Source organism: Aspergillus brasiliensis, assembly GCF_001889945.1.
Source record: "Aspergillus brasiliensis CBS 101740 unplaced genomic scaffold ASPBRscaffold_11, whole genome shotgun sequence".
In the NCBI taxonomy this organism is placed as follows: Eukaryota; Fungi; Ascomycota; class Eurotiomycetes; order Eurotiales; family Aspergillaceae; genus Aspergillus; species Aspergillus brasiliensis.
Genome location: NW_027137452.1, coordinates 1,150,545 through 1,172,832, shown reverse-complemented (window position 1 = coordinate 1,172,832; position 22,288 = coordinate 1,150,545). Strand labels below are relative to the sequence as shown.

Sequence of the window (22,288 nt, the reverse complement as noted above, 5' to 3'; positions counted from 1 at the left end):
CTCCCGGGTCTAGAAATCCATCTCGAGACATGAGTAGTTGAATGATGCTCCGAACCCCTGCTATGCATATCCAGTGATAATGGTTGTTGAACCAATCATGTTGAACGATGTCAAAGAAAGAACATAATGAAAGCGGATGAAACGGTTTGAAAAGGCGAGTGTATTATGAAACAAGCAAGCGCACTCGCCTGTCATCACGCAGCAGGTCGCTTTTCCAAGCCATACCCGCCCAACCCTTCCAGCGACGGGTAAGTCTTCGCCTGACTGGTAGACCCATTTCTCGGACCCCTAGATTCCAAATCCTCCTTGAGCCATTTCAGTACGAGTACACCAAGCTGGCTGTTCTCAGAAGTCTCCTTAACCTCTTCACGGAACTTCTCAATGGGACCCCACTGACGCACGCTTCCCAAATGCATATGAACGAGGTGCGTAGGCCACAGCGACAAGTTATCCAAGATGTGGGTCGCATAGACAATAGTACAGGGTCTGATCTCAGTCTCACGCTTTAGGAAGGCCAGGAAATTAGCGCGAGAGAGGAGGTCCAGATCAACGGTAATTTCATCCAAGAGGAGGACTTGCCAGGGCCGGAGGAGGCCCATAGCTAGTTGGACGCGACGACGCTCGCCGTCCGAGACGGCGTGCATGCGCCAGCGGAGATCGATATCGAGGATGTCGACGAGTTCATCCCGACGGTCAGGGTAGGCATTGCCGCCGACGGAGGCGAGGAGGGTAGGGACGTCAATGTCGGTGCGGACGATGTTGTTGAGAACCCATTCCATGCCGAGGTAGGTTACGCCTTCGAGGCCGTCCTTGAAGGGATCTTTGCCGGCCACGCTGATGGTGTCTGTGGGAGCTAGGCGTTTGCCTGCTAGGAGGCGAAGGAGGGTGGTTTTGCCTGCGCCATTGGCTGTTGAGGGTGGTTGAGCATTTAGTTTAGCTGATACGTGCAGAGGCAACGAGGGTTGGACATACCTCCGATAAGTAGGGTTCGACTGCCCGCGGGGGCTTGGAGATTGACGTCGGTCAAACCGGGGGAACCATCGGGGAACTTGAAGGATAAATTCTTGACCTCAATTGAGGGGGAGGAGGCGTTGTGGTCTGTCATGGTGAGAGATGCGAAGAGCGCAAAAAGATGAGGGGAAAGTCAAGCGATAGGAGAAAAGCAGAATGCTCTTATCTATCTAGTAGTGAAGAGTCACCCGGTCGACTTCGTATCGATTCTATCGTATACTCGAATCAAGGACACAAGGATCTATTATTGAAACTAAAGAAATAAAGACTGTGTAAACTCTACAAGAAACTGAAAAGAGGAAGAGGAAAGAAGAGGAGGAAAGAAGAGAAGGAAATAAATCAGCCTGCGATAAGACCCGATGAGGTAATAATGGATCGCGATGGCGGGGGAATTTGCGCCGGGAATTTTTCCAGAGCCGCACCGCGAGAATCGACTCCCTTCGAGCCCATCAGCTCGCGGTTATCTTCGCCAGATGGATCTGTCCAGGCAAAGATGCTAACTTGGCCCCGTTTCAACCCCTCATGCAATCGTTTCTCCGACGCTCTATGTCTCTCCAACGCTCCTCTGCCATGAAGCCCCTTATTGCTGTCGTCGGTGCCACTGGCACAGGCAAGTCAAAGGTGAGAGAGTTTACTCCGCCAGAATCCTGAAATCTCCTTCTCCTTGCCAGTCACCGCTTACTGACGGCTGCAGTTAGCTTGCAGTGGACCTAGCCTCGCGATTTAATGGGGAGATCATCAACGGCGATGCCATGCAAATGTATCGCGGTCTCCCCATCATCACCAACCAGATCCCCGTCGAGGAGCGAAACGGTATCCCGCACCATCTGATCAGCTGCGTTGAGCTGGAGGAACAACCCTGGTTTGTGGGCAGATTCAGACGCGAAAGTCTCCGACTCATTGACAACATCCACGCCAGAGGGAAAGTTCCCATCCTCGTCGGCGGTACCCATTACTACACACAGGCTGTTCTGTTCAAGGACCAGCTACTTGGCGAGGATGCCACTGTGGAGGATGCGCAGGAAGAAGCAAGAAGCCAATTGACTGAAGATAACGACCCGAAGTCCTCCATCAAATGGCCCATCCTCGACGCTCCCACCGAGGTGGTACTACAAAAGCTGAGAGAGGTCGATCCAGTCATGGCGGATCGATGGCATCCAAATGAAGCACGCAAAATTCGTCGCTCCCTAGAGATTTATTTCCAGACCGGCAGGCCCGCGTCGGAGATCTACGCGGAGCAACAGCGGATGAAGCAGGCAGCCCTGACTCGGGATGACTCCCTTACCGGTGCCGGTCACTTGCGATTCCCGACGATGATCTTCTGGGTGCACTCGGAGAAGGAGACACTCAACAGTCGACTGGACAAGCGAGTAGATGGAATGTTAGAGCAAGGGCTGATGACAGAAGCCAAGCAGATGTCGGATTATCTCCAGGAAAAGACATCCCAGGGCGTCTCCGTCGACCAGAGCCGCGGTGTATGGGTTTCTATCGGATACAAAGAGCTAGCACCCTATTTCGAAGCACTACATGCCGGCTCGGTGGATGAGACCGAGCTAGAGACCCTCAAGAAAGCCGGCGTTGAGTCGATCAAGACTGCAACGCGGCAGTATGCCATGTCTCAAATAAAATGGATCAGAAACAAGTTATGGCAGGCCCTTGCAGATGCGAGTTCGACCAATCGTCTCTACCTCCTCGACAGCACCAACGTCGACGCATGGGAGCAGAATATCACCGAGCCGTCTGAACGTCTTGTCCGCGCTCTGTTGGAAGATGAGCCCACTCCCGATCCGAAGTCACTGTCAGAACTCGCAAGGACAGTTTTGGGCGCCAAAGAGGCGCAGCCACATAAGGATTCTGGATCCGTCACCAAATGCAGGACTTGTGACGTCTGCCGCAAGACCATGATGGGCGATGAGCAATGGCAAATACACATAAACGGCTCAGTCCATAGGAGAGCTCTTAAGAGCGCCGCCAAACGGGCCGCGCGTGATGAATATCTACGAAAGCGACAAAAGCTGCTACACGAGGGTCAGGAGAAGGGCTCTGAATCTCCCGCGGAGCCCGATGTACAGGCACCTCCGTCCCCTTAAGTCACATAGACAGACAAATATCTAGAAGCCTCAATATGATTGTCAACATAGCCGAGGTGCCTTGCATTACAATGCAGATATGTATCAGAGACACGTGGTTAACTATGTAGAGAGACCCCTCAGCGCAGTGTATGCTAGGTCGACGCTCATGCCGTAAATATTTGCCAAAAGCAGGTGCGGTCAAGACATCGATGGCCGGCAGGAAGATAACATCATTTGCTTGAAGAAACCCCTGAATTCTGGCTTAGTTTGGCGTCTGGCTTGGTGTTTGGGGCAGTGAACAGATATTAGATATGAAGCATTTATATGCAGTGACTGCACAGCACATACTAGTTACTGCGCTGATTAGGTCCAGAGACCGAGTCGGTCCAGACGATGTCACAAGTGAGTTCCAATGCATCAAGCCAAGAGACATGCATGTCCCTATTCGCTGAATTGATAGCAGCCCTATCACTTTTGCGCGACTGGGTGAGCACCGAAATTCTCTTCCAGCGGAAGAGTAGTCCACTGACGCAGAACAGTGGAAAAAAAGGTGAAAGCCAACGATTCAGCGTTTGTATGGTTCAAGATTTGGATCTCCAGGCTGAAAATGCTGGTGAGATTATATCGCCAGTTCCACTCTCTTCCACCTTGAAGACCTCGATAAGCGACGATTTCTCACGTTTGCGTATTCTCCATGTGCCTTCCTCTTGAATGGTAGTTTTAAGCCCTGTATCAGTCAGTTCGGACCCTGCTTCTTTATTTTATTTCGAGCGGGCAAGGTTATAGGTATACGCACATTCAAGAAACGTGGCAGCAAAGTTAATGCAGATATTCCCGTCCCAAGTCGCCCGGCCAAGCTTCTTGACTTTTCCGGGTATGGCAGCAGTTTCGAGTTCCTCAAGACGATGGACTATTCCATGTTGGTCCCGAAAACCGACAATGATCTTGGGTACCCCGAGCAAGAATGACTGGGCCCAGAATTTCAGGAGCTTCCTTTCGTACTTGACCATATCACGGTCATTCCTAATCTCGGCGGAGGTTTTGAGTTCTACCCAATGGATGGGATCTTCCTTTCGCTCAGGTTTGCAATCCCAGACTGTAGATAGGGTGTGTTAGGACATGATATCTGCGTTTGTTGCAAGTAATTGCGACAGAGTGCTAGGTGGTCTTATGACATACTCGCATCTACTTCCCCACCGATGACTAGGCGTGCGTGGCCGATTGCAGTGCGCACCACTGAACAATACTGGGCATTGTTGTTTACAACGAGCTCCTCTCGGCTTTCAATCTCTCTGCGAGGAGTCGGATCCCATGGTTGGTTAAGTACCGACAGTGTTTCAAATTTATAGCCTGACTGGTCAATAACACTGCCTGGGATAAGGGAAAGAGAGCTCTTACCCCAGTAGGCCATAAGATCCTGGGATGCCATCCCCGGAGGCATTCGTTGATTCTTTTGAATCTGTTTCTGCTCATTTTTGTAGCTGTTGTTCTCTTCGATAAATCTAACCGATTATTAGAATCGAAAGCCAGTAGATAAGACAGACTAGCATGAACCAACATTGTTCCCTGGAAGCACGTTAGCAAAGAGCCCCCGAGTTGATGGCCAATGACATACCTGAAAGCAGGTCGCGTTCATTTCGAAGCTGTATGCAAATCAATAGCTGAAGTAGGTAATCGACGAATCGAGAACACACACCCATTTAAGTTATCAAAAGGAGCTGCAAGGATCTAGATAATGGAACATGAGCATATGAATTCGTCCTGGTATACGATTGATACTCATTGAAGGTGGTGTCTACCTTGGTCATCATGCCTCTCCATGTGATAATATCAGCTTCACACTTCTTATGAGTTTCTTTTTCTAGAGCCATGACTGTCTCGAGTAGAGCATCTAGATGCTCATCAGCTGAATCATCTAGCTTTTGAAACGACTCGAACCCGCGGTTCAGGTCCGCGGGAAGGCATGGTGGATAGTAGTATTTCATCGATGAATCTCCGAGATGGAACTTATGCTCATCATCGTAAGAGAAACATGCGATTTCCTGGACAACGGTTAAGGGCCGGCTTCAGGCATTCAGGAATGATGATACTAAGCTTACCTTCGGACGTCGAATAGCAGCGCTAGCTTCGTAGAAGCGGCCGATGGGCTGAATATCAAAGGCCTTGCGGTCCATGTTTTGAGATACTGCCGGGGGATGGTGGTGACTGGATGTAAATGCGCAGAAAGTTGACTCTATGTATCCTTTCTGCCATGCGCGCGCGCCTTTCACGAGATTATACCAGGGGTAAAGGCCACATGAACTAAAGTGTCAATGGTGTACTGCCGTTGCTAAGGAGGAAAGTAATTTGTAATAAATGCAAAATCCATTCAGCTCCAATACAGATAGGTAAGGAACCTGTAGCTCGCAAATGCGGAGTGGAAGAAGCAAGTAGATCGTCGTTGCAGTAGTTCAGACCAGCTGCTCCCGTCGTTCTGGAAGAACCGAAGCGCGTCCCCACCAAAAGTCGCCCGGCATCAACTTTCCCGGCCGCAGTGGCTTGACGTCGTTAACCATCTTCAGTCCCTGCCTTGTCGAACTTGTTGCGGCCGATTTATTTGGCCTTTACCCTTCTAAAATACCTAGTGGGCTGTATCTTTAGACCACACCATCGGTTTTACTGCATCTCCGACCTCTGACAATCGCCCCTGTGATTCATCCGTTCAAGATGACCTCACGCATTGACAAGACAATTGCTCGACAACGAGAGAAGTGAGCCAACACCACCTTGCTTCCCGCGAAGGACAGATTTCCCATGTTCACAAGATTTACTGGAAGAATTTGATAATTGACGCATCATGTCTCCTACAGGATCGCTTCTGGTGCTTACTATGAGGCTCACCAGCAACTGCGGGTCATCGCCGCCCGGTATATCAAGCAAGCGAACTACGATGCAGCGGCAGAGCTTCTTGCTGGCGGTGCCACTGCTCTACTGAAAGCTGGATCTCAGCAAGGTGCTTCTGCCAGTGGCGGTGATTTGGCAATCATGTTGGTTATTGAAGTTTACACAAAGGCGGGGTGGGAGATTACTGGAGGGGATGACGATACGGAAGGGCGGGCACGGAAGAGTGAGTGCTTGTCTGTTTCTTCTTGTATACTGCAGCACTTGTTAAAGGTCCTACGGAGCTTTGGAGTAATCGGGCTGGCTGACGGCACCCTCTCTACCTACAGAGCGTTTAATCGAACTTCTGCACGAATTTCCACCCGAAGAGCCTACCCGGAAGAGGTTTATCCAGGAGATGATCGGTTGGAGTGGCAGGTTTGGACCCTTGGAACGCGGCGACCCTGAGTTGCATCATGCCGCTGGATCGGTATACGCGGAAGGTACGCAGACCCATATTGATTCTGATTTCGAGGGCGGCTTCATAACAGCTGTCTCTAGATCACGAACCCTATGACGCGGAAAAGCATCTCATTTTCGGTACCTCGGAATCAGCTGAGACTCTGGCCAAACTCGAGTACGAGTGGTACACTCATGACGAACCGCACACTGCCGCAGTTTATGCCTCTCGCGCAGTATTCCCGTATCTCTTGATCGGTAACCTTCGCAGCGCCAACAAAGCCTTCCTTATCTTCACGTCAAAGCTCTCCTCCGCAAACCCCTCACTCGGCGTGCAAGATGTCAGTAGCGCTAGCTCTGACGTCCGTGTCTTCCCCGCGCTGCCTTTGCTCAACTTCATCAGCATGCTGCTTCTTACAATCCAGCGCGGTAGTTCGGATCTGTATAAGCAGTTGACTGCGCATTATGCATCCCATATCAGAGAGGTCGGAATCTGGGATGATGCACTGTCTCAGATAGGCGAGCAATATTTCGCAATCAAGGTCCCCAGACAGACCAACCCGCTCTTGGATATGATGGGAAGCATGTTGTTTGGTGGCGGTCAGGATAATGCTGGTGCTCGGGTGGCACCTCAGGGCAGAGGAGGATCGAAGAGGGTGGAAGCGCCTCCGACGAGTATGGAGCTCGATTAGAGGGATTTATGAGGAATTTGACGATGTAGTAGAAGGCAGTCTGAAGGCATCATCCGTTATGCATAGTAATTAGTATAGACCATCGAATCGCAAACGAATCGGTTATGCCCTCGAGTCGACTTCAGCCTCGTACATCCAGTTATCTTCCTCCAAGGCGGCAACCTTATTCCGAAGGCTCTGTTGTATACGATTGAGGATTTCTATGGACATTAGCTGAATTGCATCGCGACATAAATCTTCAACTATAATTGAGGCTCACCGGCTGGCTCAATACTCATTTGTCTGTTTCGATTCCGATACATCATCTCAACTAGGTTTGCTTCCATCTCTAGTCCTTGGTTAGCTCGCCTGACTTGGGTGCTCGGGGGCAGAGCTGAATCTCCACTTACTTTCTTTCTCTTGCGCATTTAAATTGCCCCCTGCTGCGCCGGAACCATCACCCACACCTTCTATACCCTCCATTTCCTCACCGTCTTCGCCAACCAAGGGGGGTAGTACAGGGACATCAAGCTTGTAGCTGCCGTTCTTGTCCTTAACCACGATTTCCCCGTTGTCGATAGATCCAGAGCTTAGGGATGTAGACGTATCAGACGAAGCGGACTGCAGCAGCTGCGACGATAGGCCAGAGTTTCCGTTACTAGTTTTGCCCTGCGCAGATGAACCTGCAGGGCCAGTCGAGCCAGCGCGTTTGCTAATGTGGTGGTGGAAGAGATTGCGGCGGACGGAGGTTGTTCCCATCGCGGAGGCGTGAGGATGGTGAGGTAGAGGAATATTGAATAGGTACGCAATCTAAGTATAGTTTGTAAGGATGTCTCGGCTGGTTAGCAATATGCTTGGAGCCCAGGTAAAACTGGTGTCGGTAGTCGTAAGGTCGATGTTGTAGCAACTGAAGGGACTGGGCTAATAAATTTTAGAACTGAATGGTGAAAGTAAAAATGTCCGACATAGAAGGGCGGATGAGCATAATAATTGCTGGTCTGGAACAATTTCCGACGGCTTTGGGGCGTGAGTACAGAGGACCCTGGATTAGTATTGAGGTGAAGTCGTAAGGCGGGACTCCGAAAGCATCACCAGCAAAACCCATCTGTCAACTGGCTGCCTCTGAGGTCGAATGCGTGCTTGAGCAAATCAAAGCCGGTATTTCTATACCTGACTCAGTTACCGAATGAAAGATAGTAGTCTGCATCATCCCATTGTTATGAATGAAATTCTGGGGAATTGTGCAGGAGTCCAGTAGCTTTTGGCTCCAGCACCGGCGAACAATTAACTACCTTTTTGGGCCAAATCTATGCCGACGCGTCTCCGCCTCGACTTTCGCGTCTCCCGCTTCTTCAATTCTAACCCATCACCAGCGCTTTCGTTCCTGTACTCGGTCTAGCACACAACGTCTCTACTCTGAGGTTGCATATAACTTACGTCAATTATTGTTCGCTATGGTTCAAGCGGAATCCTCAGCGAGTGCCTCTCGCAATGGCCTCAAGGCGCATACGGCCGGCGCCCCTCCTGATTATGAACTGCCCTGGTACGTGCAGCAGGTCCCAGCACTAAAACCAGCCCAAAACACCAAGTCTGACTGGCACATTCAACAACAGGGTGGAGAAATATCGTCCAGTATTCCTCGATGACGTTGTTGGAAACACAGAAACTGTCGAGCGCTTGAAAATCATCGCTAAGGATGGAAACATGCCGCACGTTATCATCTCGGGCATGCCCGGTATTGGAAAAACAACTTCGATCTTGTGCTTGGCGAGACAGCTATTGGGAGACGCATATAAGGAGGCAGTCCTGGAGCTAAATGCTAGTGATGAAAGAGGTACGTCTATCGCACTTTGAGACGTGGGAGAGGTAGCTCTAATCTAGTCTGCTTTACAGGTATCGACGTGGTACGAAACCGGATCAAGGGCTTTGCCCAGAAGAAAGTCACTTTGCCGCCTGGGCGCCATAAGCTTGTCATCCTTGATGAAGCGGATAGGTACGTATCAGACACCGAGCTACATCGTCTTCCTGGTGGCTAACGGATGGTATAGTATGACATCAGGTGCCCAGCAAGCGTTGCGGCGTACAATGGAAATTTACTCGTCGACGACACGATTCGCCTTCGCCTGTAACCAGTCAAACAAGATTATCGAGCCGCTTCAGTCGAGATGCGCTATCCTACGTTATGCCCGATTGACCGATGCGCAAATCGTCAAGCGCCTGAAACAAGTATGCGACGCCGAGAAAGTGGAACATAATGAAGAGGGCATTGCCGCCCTGGTATTCAGTGCCGAGGGAGACATGCGTCAGGCTATCAACAACCTGCAAAGTACATGGTCAGGTTTTGGTTTCGTCAGTGGGGACAACGTTTTCAGGGTGGTCGACAGCCCGCACCCGATCAAGGTCCAGGCAATGATCAAGGCCTGCTGGGAAGGCAAGATCGATGCGGCGTTGGAGACACTCAATGAGTTGTGGTATGTATCCCAGTGCAGTCTGCCGATGTTTTGTTTTGGGAACACTCTGACCATATGTTCAGGGATTTGGGGTATTCCTCCCATGATATTATCAGTACCATGTTCCGTGTGACCAAGACAATTCCCACTCTGTCAGAACATTCGAAGCTGGAATTCATCCGGGAAATTGGTTTTACGCACATGCGCATCCTAGACGGCGTGCAGTCACTGCTCCAGCTTAGCGGCTGCGTTGCGAAGCTTTGCAAAATCAACATGAAGCCGCAGCTCTTTGAGCCACCGAAGAACTGAGATCAGAATGAAAGTGTAAATTAAATGCGGGCATAACTTGGAGTTTGGGGCGTTTATAAAGCAAGGCGATGTCAAGTCCTGGGGTATTTAGCATATGATATCAACACTTTCTTTTGATTTTCAAGTTATCATTGATATAAGAATCAGGTATCATATATTAGACTCCGTTCATACATTAATCATGCTTGCTGGAGACTACGCAAGTCGTGGCCAGCTCGACAGTTTGGTTTCACTTCCTTGCTGGCATGGGAGCAGAAGGCATTTTAGCGCCCTCCGGCGGCTTGTTCTTGCTCTTGAACTCATCGCACATCTGCTCAAAAGTCACCCACTCCACACCCTCGTGCTTGTTTATATGTTCAATGATTCTAGACCCAATCAGCAAGCCGTCTACACACACACACACAAGGCAGTTCTAATCAGACAAGCTCCTCACTTACCTCTCATGCATAAGAAGGACATGCGGACGACCCGACACATCGGGATGAATAGTCATAGGAAAGACAAACTCATCATACTCGCGATAGAAGTAGTCAAAATGATCCTGGCAAAACATCAGTCACTCCAAAGGCCCTAAGAAATGCGTAGCGGGGGAAGAAACTCCCAAGACCCAAAGGAAGAAGAGCAAAAAAAAAGAAAAGAAAAGAAAAAAAAGAAAAACTCACCTTCCAAATATCCTCAACATCCCTAGGATTCACCCAGCCGTGACTATTCGCCGCGGACTTAATAAACATCATCGGCGGCAAATCATCAATATACCAATTCCCAGGGATCTCCACAAGCCCTGTATCCTGTCCCCTAACTAGCGGCTTCATCCAAGTCTCCGCCTTCTGGGAATAATCAATCTTCGTCCACGAATCGCCCGTCCTCAACCAATACATCTGACAGTCATGATGAGACATGGAATGATCATATTCGATTCCATACGAGAGCAACAAATCCGCCATCTCTTTACTGGTTTCCCACCATGGCGCGACAATACCCCGCGGCGGCTTGCCGGTGAAATCGTACAGCATGTGATAGGTCTTATCGAGGATGTCGCGCTGCTGCTCGATGGTCATGTCGGAGGGATTTTCATGCGTGTATCCGTGCAGGCCGATCTCATGGCCGGCGTCTCGTACCATGGCGCATTCTTCGGGGAAGGTCTCGAGGGAGTGGCCTGGGATGAAGAAGGTGGCTTTGATGTTATATTTGGAGAAGAGTTTAAGGAGGCGTGTGGTGCCGATGTGACCGGCCCAGAGTCCTGTAAATTGTGTGAGTAGGTGAGTGGGTGAGTGAGTGTGTGATTCGTAGAAAGGAAAGTGTACAGTATTTTGTTTGTTCAATGGTTATTGTTTCCTACTTACCTCGACTGATATCGTTGGAACTGTCCTCGCCGCCATAAGAACCTAGCCAGCCGGCGACGGCATCGATGTCGACGCCGTAACTGACGAGAACGCGCTTCTTGCCCATGTTGAAGTCAAGTCCTTTTTGTTTTCTGTGTTGGGGAACAATGGGATCCAATCTGGTAGTATAATGTGGCAGAGTTCTGTATAGTAGTATATGTAGCTGATGGTATGTAAGTTGATTGAATGCCGAGAAGCAAGAAGTCAAGTCTACAGTATTAACCGAGGAGTCACTCTTCCCCCCAGCCTTGATCAGGGGCATTCCATTTATTATAGTCGATCAGTGAGGGGACTGATGAGGGGGAGAAACTAAATAATTCGGTCATTTCTGATAAATGATCGGAGGGGGAAGGAGATAAGGCGCGATAACGGCATTGAGAGAGTTGACAGTTCAGCAATAAAAAGCTTATCAGTGTACAATATGCTACTCGACTTATTACTACGGAGTATTAGTTAGTAGATACTGCATCTTGCAGATGTGTAAATATTAGTTGACTATCTAGATAAGTTACTCTGGACTGAATCATAGTATCACTGTATCAGTATAGTGACTTACTCCAACAGTGGGTGCCTCCACTTCTGGCAGGACTCCAACGGCCCGGTTGGAGTAAGTCTCGTGGGAAAGTGGGGGTTGCGCTCGGGGCGATGGAGAGAGATCTCTTTTCTCGATAATCGGAGGTAGATAGTCAGACACAGGCCCCGTAGTTGATTAGTTACGTGTCAGACACACTGAACCAATGATATTGAACTATGCTATAGATGCCATGATCTAGCTGCGCCAGATCTTCTCAATGACGGTCGCTGCTCCCAAGACCTTCTCCTCTTCTAGCTTCTTGCCGATGATCTGAACATTGACCGGATGGCCGTTCATGGTTTCCGCATTGTAAAGCCCCCAATTCCATGCGTCCAGTTCGTTTCTCGGTTGATATCCTGTTGGCAATTCGTCCATTTCAGCACGCACCTGATCTACTGGGAATGTGACCGCGGAGTAATCAAGGAAGTTCCATATCTTTGTATATCCGACCCACCGCAGCGTTCGGTGGGGAATAGCAGGATGGGGCGTTGTCGGGGCCAAGAGGACATCAATGGGCTTCCCAGAGGGAGACCGCGTTGCGTTCCATTTATCCAGGTATTTCTTTTGCAGCGCAACTTTCTTCCTGTTGAGCTGCCAGTACTCGTAAACGGAAATGGCCTTCCCGCGATTCACCAAGGTTTCCACATGGGGTATATAAGGCTCCCCAGCAGCTTCCACATCGCGGCGAACGTCTTCACCCCCATCCACTGTATAGAAAGTGTCCATGAGCTTGATGTATTCTAGATGATCGGAAGCATCCCAAATGACTAGCTCGTGACCATGCGCTTCGAGCTTTGCGGAAAGCTCCCGGAGCGCTCTCTCGATGGGAGGATGGACCTTCACTACCCCGTCGTCCAAAATAAGTCCGATTACCATAGGCCGGGCTTGGACCTCCTCGTACGCGCTGTCGTTCCAGGGAAGTGGAGTACATTTGGGGTCTAACTGCCACGGTTGTGCATTAGCAATCAATCGGCTTACATAGCAGAGAGATGATAAATCTCGTGTCATGGGACCAACAGAGGAGGGGACATGCTCCTGCCCCTCCGTAGACACAGGCACGCCATGGTACGGAAGCCTACTGCTCTATGCGCTTGTCAGTCATGGCACTTTCCCTTAGCGTCATGTCGATCAAGGTGTTATGACTTACAGTAGGCTTCAAGCTATACAGGCCCATGTGACTCTGCGGAATCCTCACACTGCCGCCAATGTCAGTTCCGTATCCCAGGATAGAGCCGTGCAATGCCAGTAGAACAGCCTCTCCTCCGGTAGAACCGCCTGGTGTGAACTCAGGATTCCGTGGGTTGACGGTCAGACCCCAAAGCGGATTGTCTGTTTCAGCCCACTAAGTCAAGTTACAGGTTAGAACACTGACACTCTACCAACGAGCCAGGAGGGTACAAACCATTATGCTCTGTGGTAAATTAGTTTTCGCCAGTATGATAGCGCCCATATCTTTCAGCATCTGCACTAAAACTGCATCTTCGGTAGCGGGAGCAAAAGAACGGCCCACGTAGCCAAGTGTTGTGTCGACACCCTTGACGTTAAACTGATCCTTCACCGTGACCGGAATGCCGTGAAGTGGCCCTTTGACTTGACCGGTTTCTTGAAAAGTATGGTCGAGTTGCCGGGCTTGTTCCAAGGCGTCCTCGAAGACGATTTCGGTGAGACAATTGGTCTGTCGGTCCATACATATTAGTGGTGATCTGTAAACATACTAGTTCTTCTCAGATTGACTCACCAGCTGATGGGCTATCACAGCCCTGGGGCCAGAAGAGTCAGTCAAAGGGATAAACTGCTAATTGGGCAATTCAAATTATATCATAACTATAGTACCTTCTGATGAAAGCTAATGTCGTCTGCTCGGCTGTATACTTGCCGGATTTTAGGCACTCGAAGAGCCTGGGTATGCTGTCGATGTCAGTGATCTCCTGGATCACAGGATCTTCATGAATACGCGTGCGCTCCTGGACAGAGAACAGCTGGGGTAGACGCCGGTCGATATCGTTGACTTGATATGGCTTAAGGAGCTGATTCCGGAGAGAACGCTTCTGAGAGACAATTTGCTCCCACGGCTGGAGGCTTCCCATTGTGGTACTGGTGGTAAAGTTATTTCAAGATGGGTAGTAGTAGTAGTATCAGTGGTTGAAGCACAAACGGACCAAGGGATCCTAGTACTACGCCCGTTGGCACTTTGGCCCTAGTATATATACGGATGACTACTATCACTCAGTGCTAGTATCAGTTGGCGCCCGCACCAGGACTTATCTGCTAGATAGTGCGGGCCCAACATAAATTGGGGTCATCAATCTGGCAGGTCTCGGGGTAGAATAGATACGCAAAGCCCGGCAATTAAGTGGCCAGTGGTGCCAGTTGAAGGTGGGGTTGACTAGTACTATGGATCAAGGGTCATTTGTTAGCGAAGCGAGGCATTCCTGAGTAATCGCTCGAATTCAGTCATGATAGGAAAAACAACCCCATCACTAGAGGAGGATTAGATTGCGTTTGCTTGAACCTTGGCTAGTCAAGGCACACCGAAGTAATTCCGGTGGATCGCTGATCAACCCGCGAAGGTTTTTCTGGGGGAGGATGTCTAAGCGGAAGCTGATGTTGTGGAGGTGCAGCCAATGAATCCATACAGTCAGTCATATACACGCTTTGAATTATAGTTGAAAAAGATCATCTCAAAGAGATTCTGGGGAAACCAGAACGATACCAAGTTTGGGCGTTTAATACGAAGCGTGGAAAAGGATTGGATAAATATGGAGTGACTTGGCTGGGGGGAGAGAGGAGGTGGAAGCTCCACCAGGGTCTAATCCAGTGAATCCACCGGCCACACGCCGGCCAGCTTTTCCCCTTCGAATCTCCCGTTTCTCCTCACGGCTGCCGACGCTTTCCATCACTGGCTGCGAGCTCCGAGGCGTGTTGGGAAACAATTTCGAACTTGTTCACAACAATGCTCATGACTCGTGAGATGCATTGTTCGATGTCCTTTGATTTGTTTCGCGATTACTAAGTTCTCTCCCAATAAGGCCCTCACTTTGAGGACATGCCACCATGAATCCCCCCAATGCTGGTGCCGCTGCAACATCAGCCATGACCGGTGCCATCCGCACCGATTCCCGAAAGAAGTCCTCCGGCGCAATTGCGAAACGTGCGTGCGACCAATGCAAGTTCCGCAAGATCAAGGCAAGTAATATACTATTGCTACTACGTAGATTCCTACGGACCACTTCCGATCTGGGGTCCCCCTGTCTGCTTTTCTTTTTCTCTATCCCAGACACCCTCCCCGAGGTCCACTCATGTTTACTATCTTTCCGAGGTCTGGTCAGCCGAGCTAATTGCCTCCCGTAACTGCAGTGTAGTCTATCCCAACCATGCCGGGCATGTGTTTCCATGGGCTTTGAATGCACCTTTTTCCAGCCACAAAAGAAACGTGGTCCTACTGGACAGTGAGTTTGAATGCCCGCCTGGCTTTGAGTTGCTTATTTTATTTATGTTTCTTTCAATCTGACCGTGTTAATCCGTTGCGTATCGAAAGCCGTGTGTCTCAGATCCGGCAGCAGCAGACCAACTTATCGGGTTTGAATAGCTCACAGACCCAAGTAGCTTCCAATCCCCTCCCAGGTGCCTTTCCTTATCAGACGGAGTCACCCTCGCGAGGAGACGGGAGCTCCAATACCGTTCAGCCAATTCAGGATGCCGCACACTGGCCCATGCAAAATGAGGCCTCCTCGGTACCCGTGGAGCTTTCTCATCCTCAGCCACCAGCCCCAATTGCACCTAATTGGAGTTCCGGGGCCCCTCAAATTGAAACTCATAGTAATACTAGCGTCAGCTGGAATGAGCGCAATGACGTCGAATACTGGCTTCCAGATACATTGGATGGTCAGGTACCCGTCTTCGATTTCCCGGGCAGTAATATCTACTTGAAAGCCTCGCTTCCGTCGATCATACAAACGGAGGCTGCTTCTACAGGTCTACAGTCACACCCAGTGGAGGCAGCAAGTGTACCCATGTCCGGGCCCAATGTCCTCCATCCACCGCCAAATGAGACAAACACGCTATGGCCCTCATCCATTGTGGAAGCGAACATGATACCCTGGATTGACGTCTATTTCGATCGTTTGCATCCAACGTTACCGGTGCTAAACCGTTCGTCACTATTCATTCGAATGCTGTCCCAGGAACATCGCAGAAACCCGCAATTTGGCGCAATGCTTCTCGCATTGTGCGCATTTTCCCTGACCCAACCGATCGAGATAGCTGAGCGACCGACGTCTTCTTCTCGGGCCAATCAAGCTCGGTCCATGATGAACGAAGCAACCAGAATGCGAAGCTGCTCGGACTTCGGAGAACACCCAACAGTTGAAGCGGTCCTTACTAGTTTCTTCCTGTTTGGGTGCCTGTTTGGCAGCAACCAGCATAACGCTGCATGGCTCCGCCTAAGGGAGGCTCTTGACCTTGCTGCTACAATGGGATTGAACAACCCGGATTCATATCGAGATTTGCCCAGCGACGAGAAGGGACAACGACTACGGACGTATCTGGTTCTGTCAATCACAGAGAGGTACTATACCTATGGATCGGGCCCACTCTGAGTTGTCACTAACTAGCAATTCTTACAGAGCTTATGCATTACAGCGAAGGCATCCCATCACCTTCTGGGGTCGACCGGGGTTCAGCATGCGACCTGTTCATGACTTCATTCACAGTGCCACGCATAGTGTGGTCTCTGGCATCATTGTCCATAACGAAAAGGATGCTGAAGGGATGATGGGCCTCGCTCGTCTGATGGAATTGTTTGATGCCATTGACGAGGATGTTGTCGATTGCTGGAACCAAAGATGCAACATCAACACCGGCTACTGCGAGAAGCTGACGGAAGCCAAGGCCTTATCAATTCACCAGAATCTCAGCCGAGTTAGCGAGTCTGAGCGCTATAAAGGTTATGACTGGTTTGAGCGCTCCAAGTCAACCCTAGGCGACAATCAAGGAAATCGCCCGGCGATAGGGTTAAGAGAAACTCAATGTGCAGACGTCTTTATCACGAAAAAGTGGCTTCAAAATCGCATTTGGGTGCTCTGTTCGACTCATGGGTTGCTACGGCCTGCATCTGAACACCATGAACTTGGTCTCCACTACGCCGTTTCCGTTGCCAAAGAGACGCTTGACATCTGTCGATCCCTGCGGCTGAGCTCCATGGAAGCTCATGGAATAGGGCTCGTATGTACCAAGTTGAATATCCCTTCTACGGAATTAGCTAATCAAAGTAGGCCGAGAAGTTGTACGATATTGCCGTCGGCGCCATTAGCGTCTTATTCAATGTTCAGATGCCTCTTGCGAAGGGCACCACGTTGGCATCACCCGCACGAGCCATTCCCAACCCGCAGGTATCAATTGCTGGTGGCCAATTGGTATCCAAAACTCTAACGGAAGATTTTCTCTTGCTGCTGAACAGTCTGCGAGGTGGAAACCATCCTTTCATGGAAAAGTATCGAACATTATTGGGCTCTTTGGACGGTACTGGCCATGCTTGGGGCTCACAATAACATGAGCTTGCATACTGCTGGCATCCATGCGTTTTCTAAGATATCTCAGAATTCCCTTCTTCATCTGTGTTCTTACTCTATATTTGGCGCTTTGGGTTTTTATCACAAAGTGGTTCTGGAAACTGTTACCCTATCTTGTTGGTCTGGTCTAAGCGCACGATTGGTACAATAGGAGGTCATCACACCACGCCAAGGCATTGAAATGGCCAGGCTGTAGTGAGATTTTCTGAATACATCGCCGTAAATACACGTGGTACAACTTCGTATGTCTTACATGGATGACAACACTGACTGAACGAAATGGGTTTCATCTTCAGCTTGTTGCTATAGAGGCGTTGGAGCCTTGGGAACTAGAACCAGTGGCCTTCTCGAGCGAAGACCAATACTGCCTCCATTTCCATGCAGGAATGTTGGCATCATACATTGCGTCGATTTCCACAAACTTGCGGCCTTTAGTCTCTGGGATGAAAAAGTAGGCGAAAACCAGGATGCCCGCCATGCAGCCGGCAAATACAAGATATGTTTTTGGCCCCAGATTTGCTGCATCGGCCGCGGTTAGCTGGGGCACCACTAGTGTCGTGATCACTGCGGTTGTTTGGGCACAGGCGATTGTGTACGCCATGGTGTGGTGACGAAGCTTAGGCGTAGCCATCTCCGAAGGCAGCAGCGTCGATAAGGGGGAGAAGGAGGAGGCCCAGACGAAGTTGAACACAAAGGACAAGGCCGCAATTGCTATAGCTGAATGTCGGTTTCCCTTGTTGAACGCCAGACCACCAGCCGCAAGGTCGATGACGAAAAGAATGCTCAAGCCCGCTAAAGCTACCGGACGGCGGCCAGCCCGGTCCAACATGAACGGCGCAGCGATTGTACCCGCAAGAGTGCAACAAGAAGCTATTACAGTTAAAGTGAAGGGGTCTCCGATGCCAATCTCGGACAGGAAGACCGTGCTGTATGTGGTTGAAAGGATGATGCCTGAAACCTGATTTAGAGAGTAGAAAGAACCGGCAGTCAGGGTGCGCTGAAGATGCTTCTTGGAGAAAATTTTCCAAAAGGACACATGCAAGTCAGGATTGTGTCCCTCAGAAAGTTCCATATCTCGGAGCTCCTCGTCGACCCGCTGTTCATTGCAACGGCGCAGTCTTCGCAAGTTGCTGCGGGCCGCTTCTAATTTGCCTTTAGAAACAAGCCATTGTGGGCTCTCGGGCAAAGGCAAGGTCCAGATGAGCAGCAACGCAGGCAGGACACACTGGACTGTCAAGGGAATCCTGTACGAACTCGGGCCCCTCATGTGGTGAGTGCACAACACCACAATGGTGCCTAAGACACCAGCTACCAGGGTCAGAATATTGATCAGCGATACACTTCTTCCTCTCATAGAGGCAGGGACGACCTGCCACACGGTGAGTGAGGTTTCTTGAGACTCTGGAGCATCGACATGCACACCTCTGCCAGATACAAGGGGGCCGTGCTATTGGCAATCCCGGTGGCGATCCCATTGATAAATCGACCAGAGACAAATGCTCCCAGGTTGGGGGCCAGTACCTGGAGCAAGCTCCCACCGATGGAAATTATATATGCGATCAACAAGGGGCACTTCCGGCCCAATCGCGAATTTAGCGGAGAGGCAGCTAACCCCCCCAGGATCGAACCTACTAGAGGAACGGAGAACAATATGCTTTGATTCCGAGCCGTCAGGACTAGTTTCCCTGTTAGTGGCTCAGGTCCTTGGTATTTGTCGACCTGCACCTTCTATTAGCCTGAGGGAACCATTCTGTGATTCTGCCTTACAGATAGTTCAGTGACACTTACAAATGGCCCTAATGCAGCCACAGGCGAAATAATTTTGTCATCAAAACCGAACACCAATGATGCCGAGCCAAAAGCGGCGCAAGTCAGAAGCAGAAAGAAATTCACTGTACGCTCCTTGGAGGACGTTCTGCTCTCTGAGGCAAAATCGACATGCTGTACAAGGCTGACATCTTTGATGGTATCAGGGGTATGGGCGCTCAAGTCATTGGTCATTGCGACTGTCCTCATGCATGTAAATGCGAGAGATTGAATGGCATCGCAGGCGCCAATCAATCGTTATACTTCATTGACCTCCTCAGTGTTGGGAACCCATCAGTCTGCTAGGGACTATTTGCAGGAAACAAGCCCAGTAAAGTGTCAAGGGGGGAGACGCGTCACCCAGCCCGTCCCCAGAAAAATCGTTATTGCAGGCCCATGGGGATTATATGTATCTTGATGCGGACACTGGCAAGGTTTCTCTCTCGTGGCTCCACTTGCCACGCTAGTGGATCCTGTCTCCAGCCATCGTCCCTTGGCTTAAACTCTATCATCAGCCGGGGGAGAACATGTTTGGCATCCACGATGGGAATGCCTACGGGACAATGCGACGACAGAGTTGGATGCAGCCGTTTTCAGGCCTGGGACAGATTCTCCCCGTTGATTGAACGAATCTGGCGTGGGGTACCTTTTCATTCCACAGTTTGCTGAATATACACGTTTGAAAACGAGTAAGAGTGAGCTGAGTGAGTCTGGGGTTATTTTCGCCGAAGATCCTCCGGGGATTGAATCATGCCCCACGATATGACAAGATCCGTCGTCCACTACAGGCAGACAAACTCGGCTGGACCGGATTCTGCAGCGGCTGCCGTCTCACTTTCGGACCTTGAGCTTTATCGTTTGGTGTTGATGCGGAATACCGAAGGTGACGACTGATTGATTCTGTGACGGATTCAACCTTGGCCTGATAGAGGGTTCCTGTCCTGCCTGCCAATGGGGAGTACTGAAATCGACAAGCGTTTAACCTCGAGACCTTCCCAGCGTCTCCTGCATATCAACCACAAGGCTATCCCTCTTCCAGCTTAAACGCAACATCAAATCGGATGGATCGGAAAACTACCCCCTCAGATGACGCCCAGCCATGGCAGCCATCCTACCATTTCACTGCCCCCCACGGGTGGATGAATGATCCGTGCGGTCTGGGATATGATCCTGCAACCGGTCTCTATCACCTATCATTCCAGTGGAACCCGAAAGGCAATGACTGGGGCAATATGTCCTGGGGGCACGCTGTGTCTAATGATCTGCTTGATTGGGAGGTTTATCCGGAGCCATGTCTGCAGCCCACCGCCGAATACGACCATTGTGGTGTCTTTACAGGCTGCTTTCGACCGAATGCTGTAGATGGAGCCCCGAATGCCCTTACTGTTATATACACATCAGTAAAGCGCCTTCCCATTCATTACACGCTGCCGTATGTGCCTGGCTCCGAATCGGTCAGTTTAGCCACTTCGCATGACCAGGGGTTGACATGGCAGCGTCTTGACTGCAACCCAGTTATACCACGCTCACCCCCGAATATCCAAGTAACAGGCTGGCGGGATCCTTTCGTTGGCGTCTGGCAGTTCATGCGGGAACAGCCCGAGGCATTTCCATCCTCCGACCTCTGCGGTTTTATCGCGGGAGGTATCGCCGGACAGACCCCAACAGCTTTTGTGTACTCCATCGATTCTCACGATTTACGACAGTGGAAGTACTTGGGGCCGCTGGTTGATGTTGGGCTCAACTTCCAACCCTCCCGTTGGTCCGGCGACCTGGGAGTCAATTGGGAAGTCGTCAACTGGATTCCTATGACGGACGACGAGGATATTACTCGGTTTTTTGTCCTCATGGGGGCTGAGGGGGGTCTGTTATCTGAAAAAGACCGGAAGAAGGCACCTCGATCACAGCTTTGGATGTCCATTAAGCCTTGCTCCAGCACCCAACCGCATAGCACCACCGACGCTCTCGCATCCTATGCATTTTCTGGCGTCTTTGATCACGGTTGCGGCTATGCGGCAAATAGCTTTTGGGACCCTGTCACAGGCCAGCAGATTGTCTATTGCTGGATTACAGAAGACAACCTGCCAGATGATCTTCGACACCAACAAGGATGGAGCGGCATGTTGTCTATCCCACGGGTAGTGAAACTGACCACTCTGCGCCATGTCAAACGAGCCAGGCATTCAGAGTTGAATTCCATAACCTCTATCGAGACGCAGCAGGACACACAACAAACGTTCACCATTCGAACGCTGGGTGTCTACCCAGATCCACGGCTCAAAGCTCTTCACAGTAAGACGAGCAGCATGCATATTGATCATCTGCCCCTAGGAAGACTGGACAATTGTAGTCCTCCATTCCATTCCCACTTTTCCCTGACGACATCAAAATGGGAAACTTACGCCGAATTCTCCGTCAGTAACCGATGCGGCAGAGTAGGCATAGAACTCCGCCATGGTACCAGTATGTCTCTTCCTTGTCCCCGTACCGGCACAGATGTTGGGCTTTACAGTTTTCACCCACTAACCATATCGACCAACACCAACCAGCTCATGCAGACCCGCCGCGCCGGACTCTTCTATACTGGGAGCCATCCAGCGAAACCTTCCGCATCCAACGGCCATTTCCACATGACTCCCGCATCAATCATGAACCGGAGACTGCTCCTCATACGCTATTCACGTTCGAAACTCCGTCCGGAGAACACAAAGAAGAGACGCTACAGATTCACGCGTTCTGGGATACGAGCGTGCTCGAAGTATATGTGAACGAGCGCACTGTCATTTCCACCCGTATCTATCTGCCACCTGACCAAGCCTCCCGGTGTGAACTGCATTTCTTCGCTGAGGGGGAGACTGACCATGATGAACCTCCGGCTGTGGTTCTGCAGGCAGACAGTTGGGATGGGTTGGGCCTCAATAAACATGATCGTGTCTCGTTGGTTGAGCAATTGAGAATACGGAAGTCGATGCCCAAGTGAGATACCATGAGGTTAGAATCAAGAGAACACGATATATGACTAGGTATTAGGCTTGATTTTGGAGACCTGCAGACTCAGTATGGAGTCAAATATTGAGAGCTATAACTCTAGACATAGATATGCAAGAGGCTTCGGTTCATTATCC

At 50.3% G+C, this 22,288-nt stretch overlaps 11 protein-coding genes across 11 annotated transcripts; 5 read left to right on the top strand and 6 right to left on the bottom strand.

The window, feature by feature from the left end:
• Positions 1-194: 194 nt before the first annotated feature.
• On the bottom strand, positions 195-1,105 carry ASPBRDRAFT_132138 (putative ABC transporter; the record flags this gene model as incomplete). Its single annotated transcript, XM_067618404.1, has 2 exons — positions 195-907; positions 973-1,105. The coding sequence occupies 2 exons, from the start codon at positions 1,103-1,105 to the stop codon at positions 195-197; spliced, it is 846 nt and encodes a 281-aa protein (XP_067476484.1).
• Positions 1,106-1,533: 428 nt separating this feature from the next.
• ASPBRDRAFT_132120 (tRNA dimethylallyltransferase) lies at positions 1,534-3,101 on the top strand (the record flags this gene model as incomplete). Its single annotated transcript, XM_067618403.1, has 2 exons — positions 1,534-1,632; positions 1,710-3,101. 2 exons carry the CDS (start codon positions 1,534-1,536, stop codon positions 3,099-3,101), a joined length of 1,491 nt encoding a protein of 496 aa, XP_067476483.1.
• Positions 3,102-3,664: 563 nt separating this feature from the next.
• ASPBRDRAFT_132488 (DXO/RAI1 family decapping nuclease) lies at positions 3,665-5,257 on the bottom strand (the record flags this gene model as incomplete). The annotated part of the gene is made up of 9 exons (XM_067618445.1): positions 3,665-3,810; positions 3,880-4,179; positions 4,263-4,433; positions 4,482-4,585; positions 4,642-4,649; positions 4,699-4,726; positions 4,780-4,811; positions 4,883-5,125; positions 5,183-5,257. The coding sequence occupies 9 exons, from the start codon at positions 5,255-5,257 to the stop codon at positions 3,665-3,667; spliced, it is 1,107 nt and encodes a 368-aa protein (XP_067476482.1).
• Positions 5,258-5,789: 532 nt separating this feature from the next.
• On the top strand, positions 5,790-7,093 carry ASPBRDRAFT_132660 (protein GET4; the record flags this gene model as incomplete). Its single annotated transcript, XM_067618461.1, has 4 exons — positions 5,790-5,833; positions 5,933-6,189; positions 6,293-6,445; positions 6,504-7,093. 4 exons carry the CDS (start codon positions 5,790-5,792, stop codon positions 7,091-7,093), a joined length of 1,044 nt encoding a protein of 347 aa, XP_067476481.1.
• A 102-nt stretch (positions 7,094-7,195) lies between these two features.
• ASPBRDRAFT_198784 (uncharacterized protein) lies at positions 7,196-7,831 on the bottom strand (the record flags this gene model as incomplete). The annotated part of the gene is made up of 3 exons (XM_067621237.1): positions 7,196-7,293; positions 7,353-7,421; positions 7,483-7,831. 3 exons carry the CDS (start codon positions 7,829-7,831, stop codon positions 7,196-7,198), a joined length of 516 nt encoding a protein of 171 aa, XP_067476480.1.
• Positions 7,832-8,526: 695 nt separating this feature from the next.
• ASPBRDRAFT_132312 (replication factor C subunit 4) lies at positions 8,527-9,831 on the top strand (the record flags this gene model as incomplete). The annotated part of the gene is made up of 5 exons (XM_067618425.1): positions 8,527-8,615; positions 8,686-8,906; positions 8,966-9,065; positions 9,121-9,543; positions 9,606-9,831. The coding sequence occupies 5 exons, from the start codon at positions 8,527-8,529 to the stop codon at positions 9,829-9,831; spliced, it is 1,059 nt and encodes a 352-aa protein (XP_067476479.1).
• A 229-nt stretch (positions 9,832-10,060) lies between these two features.
• On the bottom strand, positions 10,061-11,280 carry ASPBRDRAFT_131593 (polysaccharide deacetylase family protein; the record flags this gene model as incomplete). Its single annotated transcript, XM_067618344.1, has 4 exons — positions 10,061-10,196; positions 10,269-10,372; positions 10,494-11,071; positions 11,175-11,280. 4 exons carry the CDS (start codon positions 11,278-11,280, stop codon positions 10,061-10,063), a joined length of 924 nt encoding a protein of 307 aa, XP_067476478.1.
• Positions 11,281-11,933: 653 nt separating this feature from the next.
• ASPBRDRAFT_297461 (uncharacterized protein) lies at positions 11,934-14,309 on the bottom strand. The gene is made up of 5 exons (XM_067622699.1): positions 13,621-14,309; positions 13,526-13,547; positions 13,190-13,462; positions 12,935-13,129; positions 11,934-12,870 (listed from the first exon to the last, which is right to left on the bottom strand). Exons 1-5 carry the CDS (start codon positions 13,872-13,874, stop codon positions 11,983-11,985), a joined length of 1,632 nt encoding a protein of 543 aa, XP_067476477.1. The 5' UTR covers positions 13,875-14,309; the 3' UTR covers positions 11,934-11,982.
• A 532-nt stretch (positions 14,310-14,841) lies between these two features.
• On the top strand, positions 14,842-17,336 carry ASPBRDRAFT_57745 (CeGAL family transcription factor; the record flags this gene model as incomplete). The annotated part of the gene is made up of 5 exons (XM_067627793.1): positions 14,842-14,973; positions 15,145-15,236; positions 15,326-16,354; positions 16,413-17,010; positions 17,061-17,336. The coding sequence occupies 5 exons, from the start codon at positions 14,842-14,844 to the stop codon at positions 17,334-17,336; spliced, it is 2,127 nt and encodes a 708-aa protein (XP_067476476.1).
• A 313-nt stretch (positions 17,337-17,649) lies between these two features.
• Positions 17,650-19,358, bottom strand: ASPBRDRAFT_131854 (uncharacterized protein; the record flags this gene model as incomplete). The annotated part of the gene is made up of 3 exons (XM_067618373.1): positions 17,650-18,726; positions 18,780-19,076; positions 19,146-19,358. 3 exons carry the CDS (start codon positions 19,356-19,358, stop codon positions 17,650-17,652), a joined length of 1,587 nt encoding a protein of 528 aa, XP_067476475.1.
• Positions 19,359-20,028: 670 nt separating this feature from the next.
• On the top strand, positions 20,029-22,274 carry ASPBRDRAFT_297416 (glycoside hydrolase family 32 protein). Its single transcript, XM_067622697.1, has 2 exons — positions 20,029-21,626; positions 21,713-22,274. The coding sequence occupies exons 1-2, from the start codon at positions 20,225-20,227 to the stop codon at positions 22,141-22,143; spliced, it is 1,833 nt and encodes a 610-aa protein (XP_067476474.1). The 5' UTR covers positions 20,029-20,224; the 3' UTR covers positions 22,144-22,274.
• The last annotated feature ends 14 nt before the right edge of the window (positions 22,275-22,288 follow it).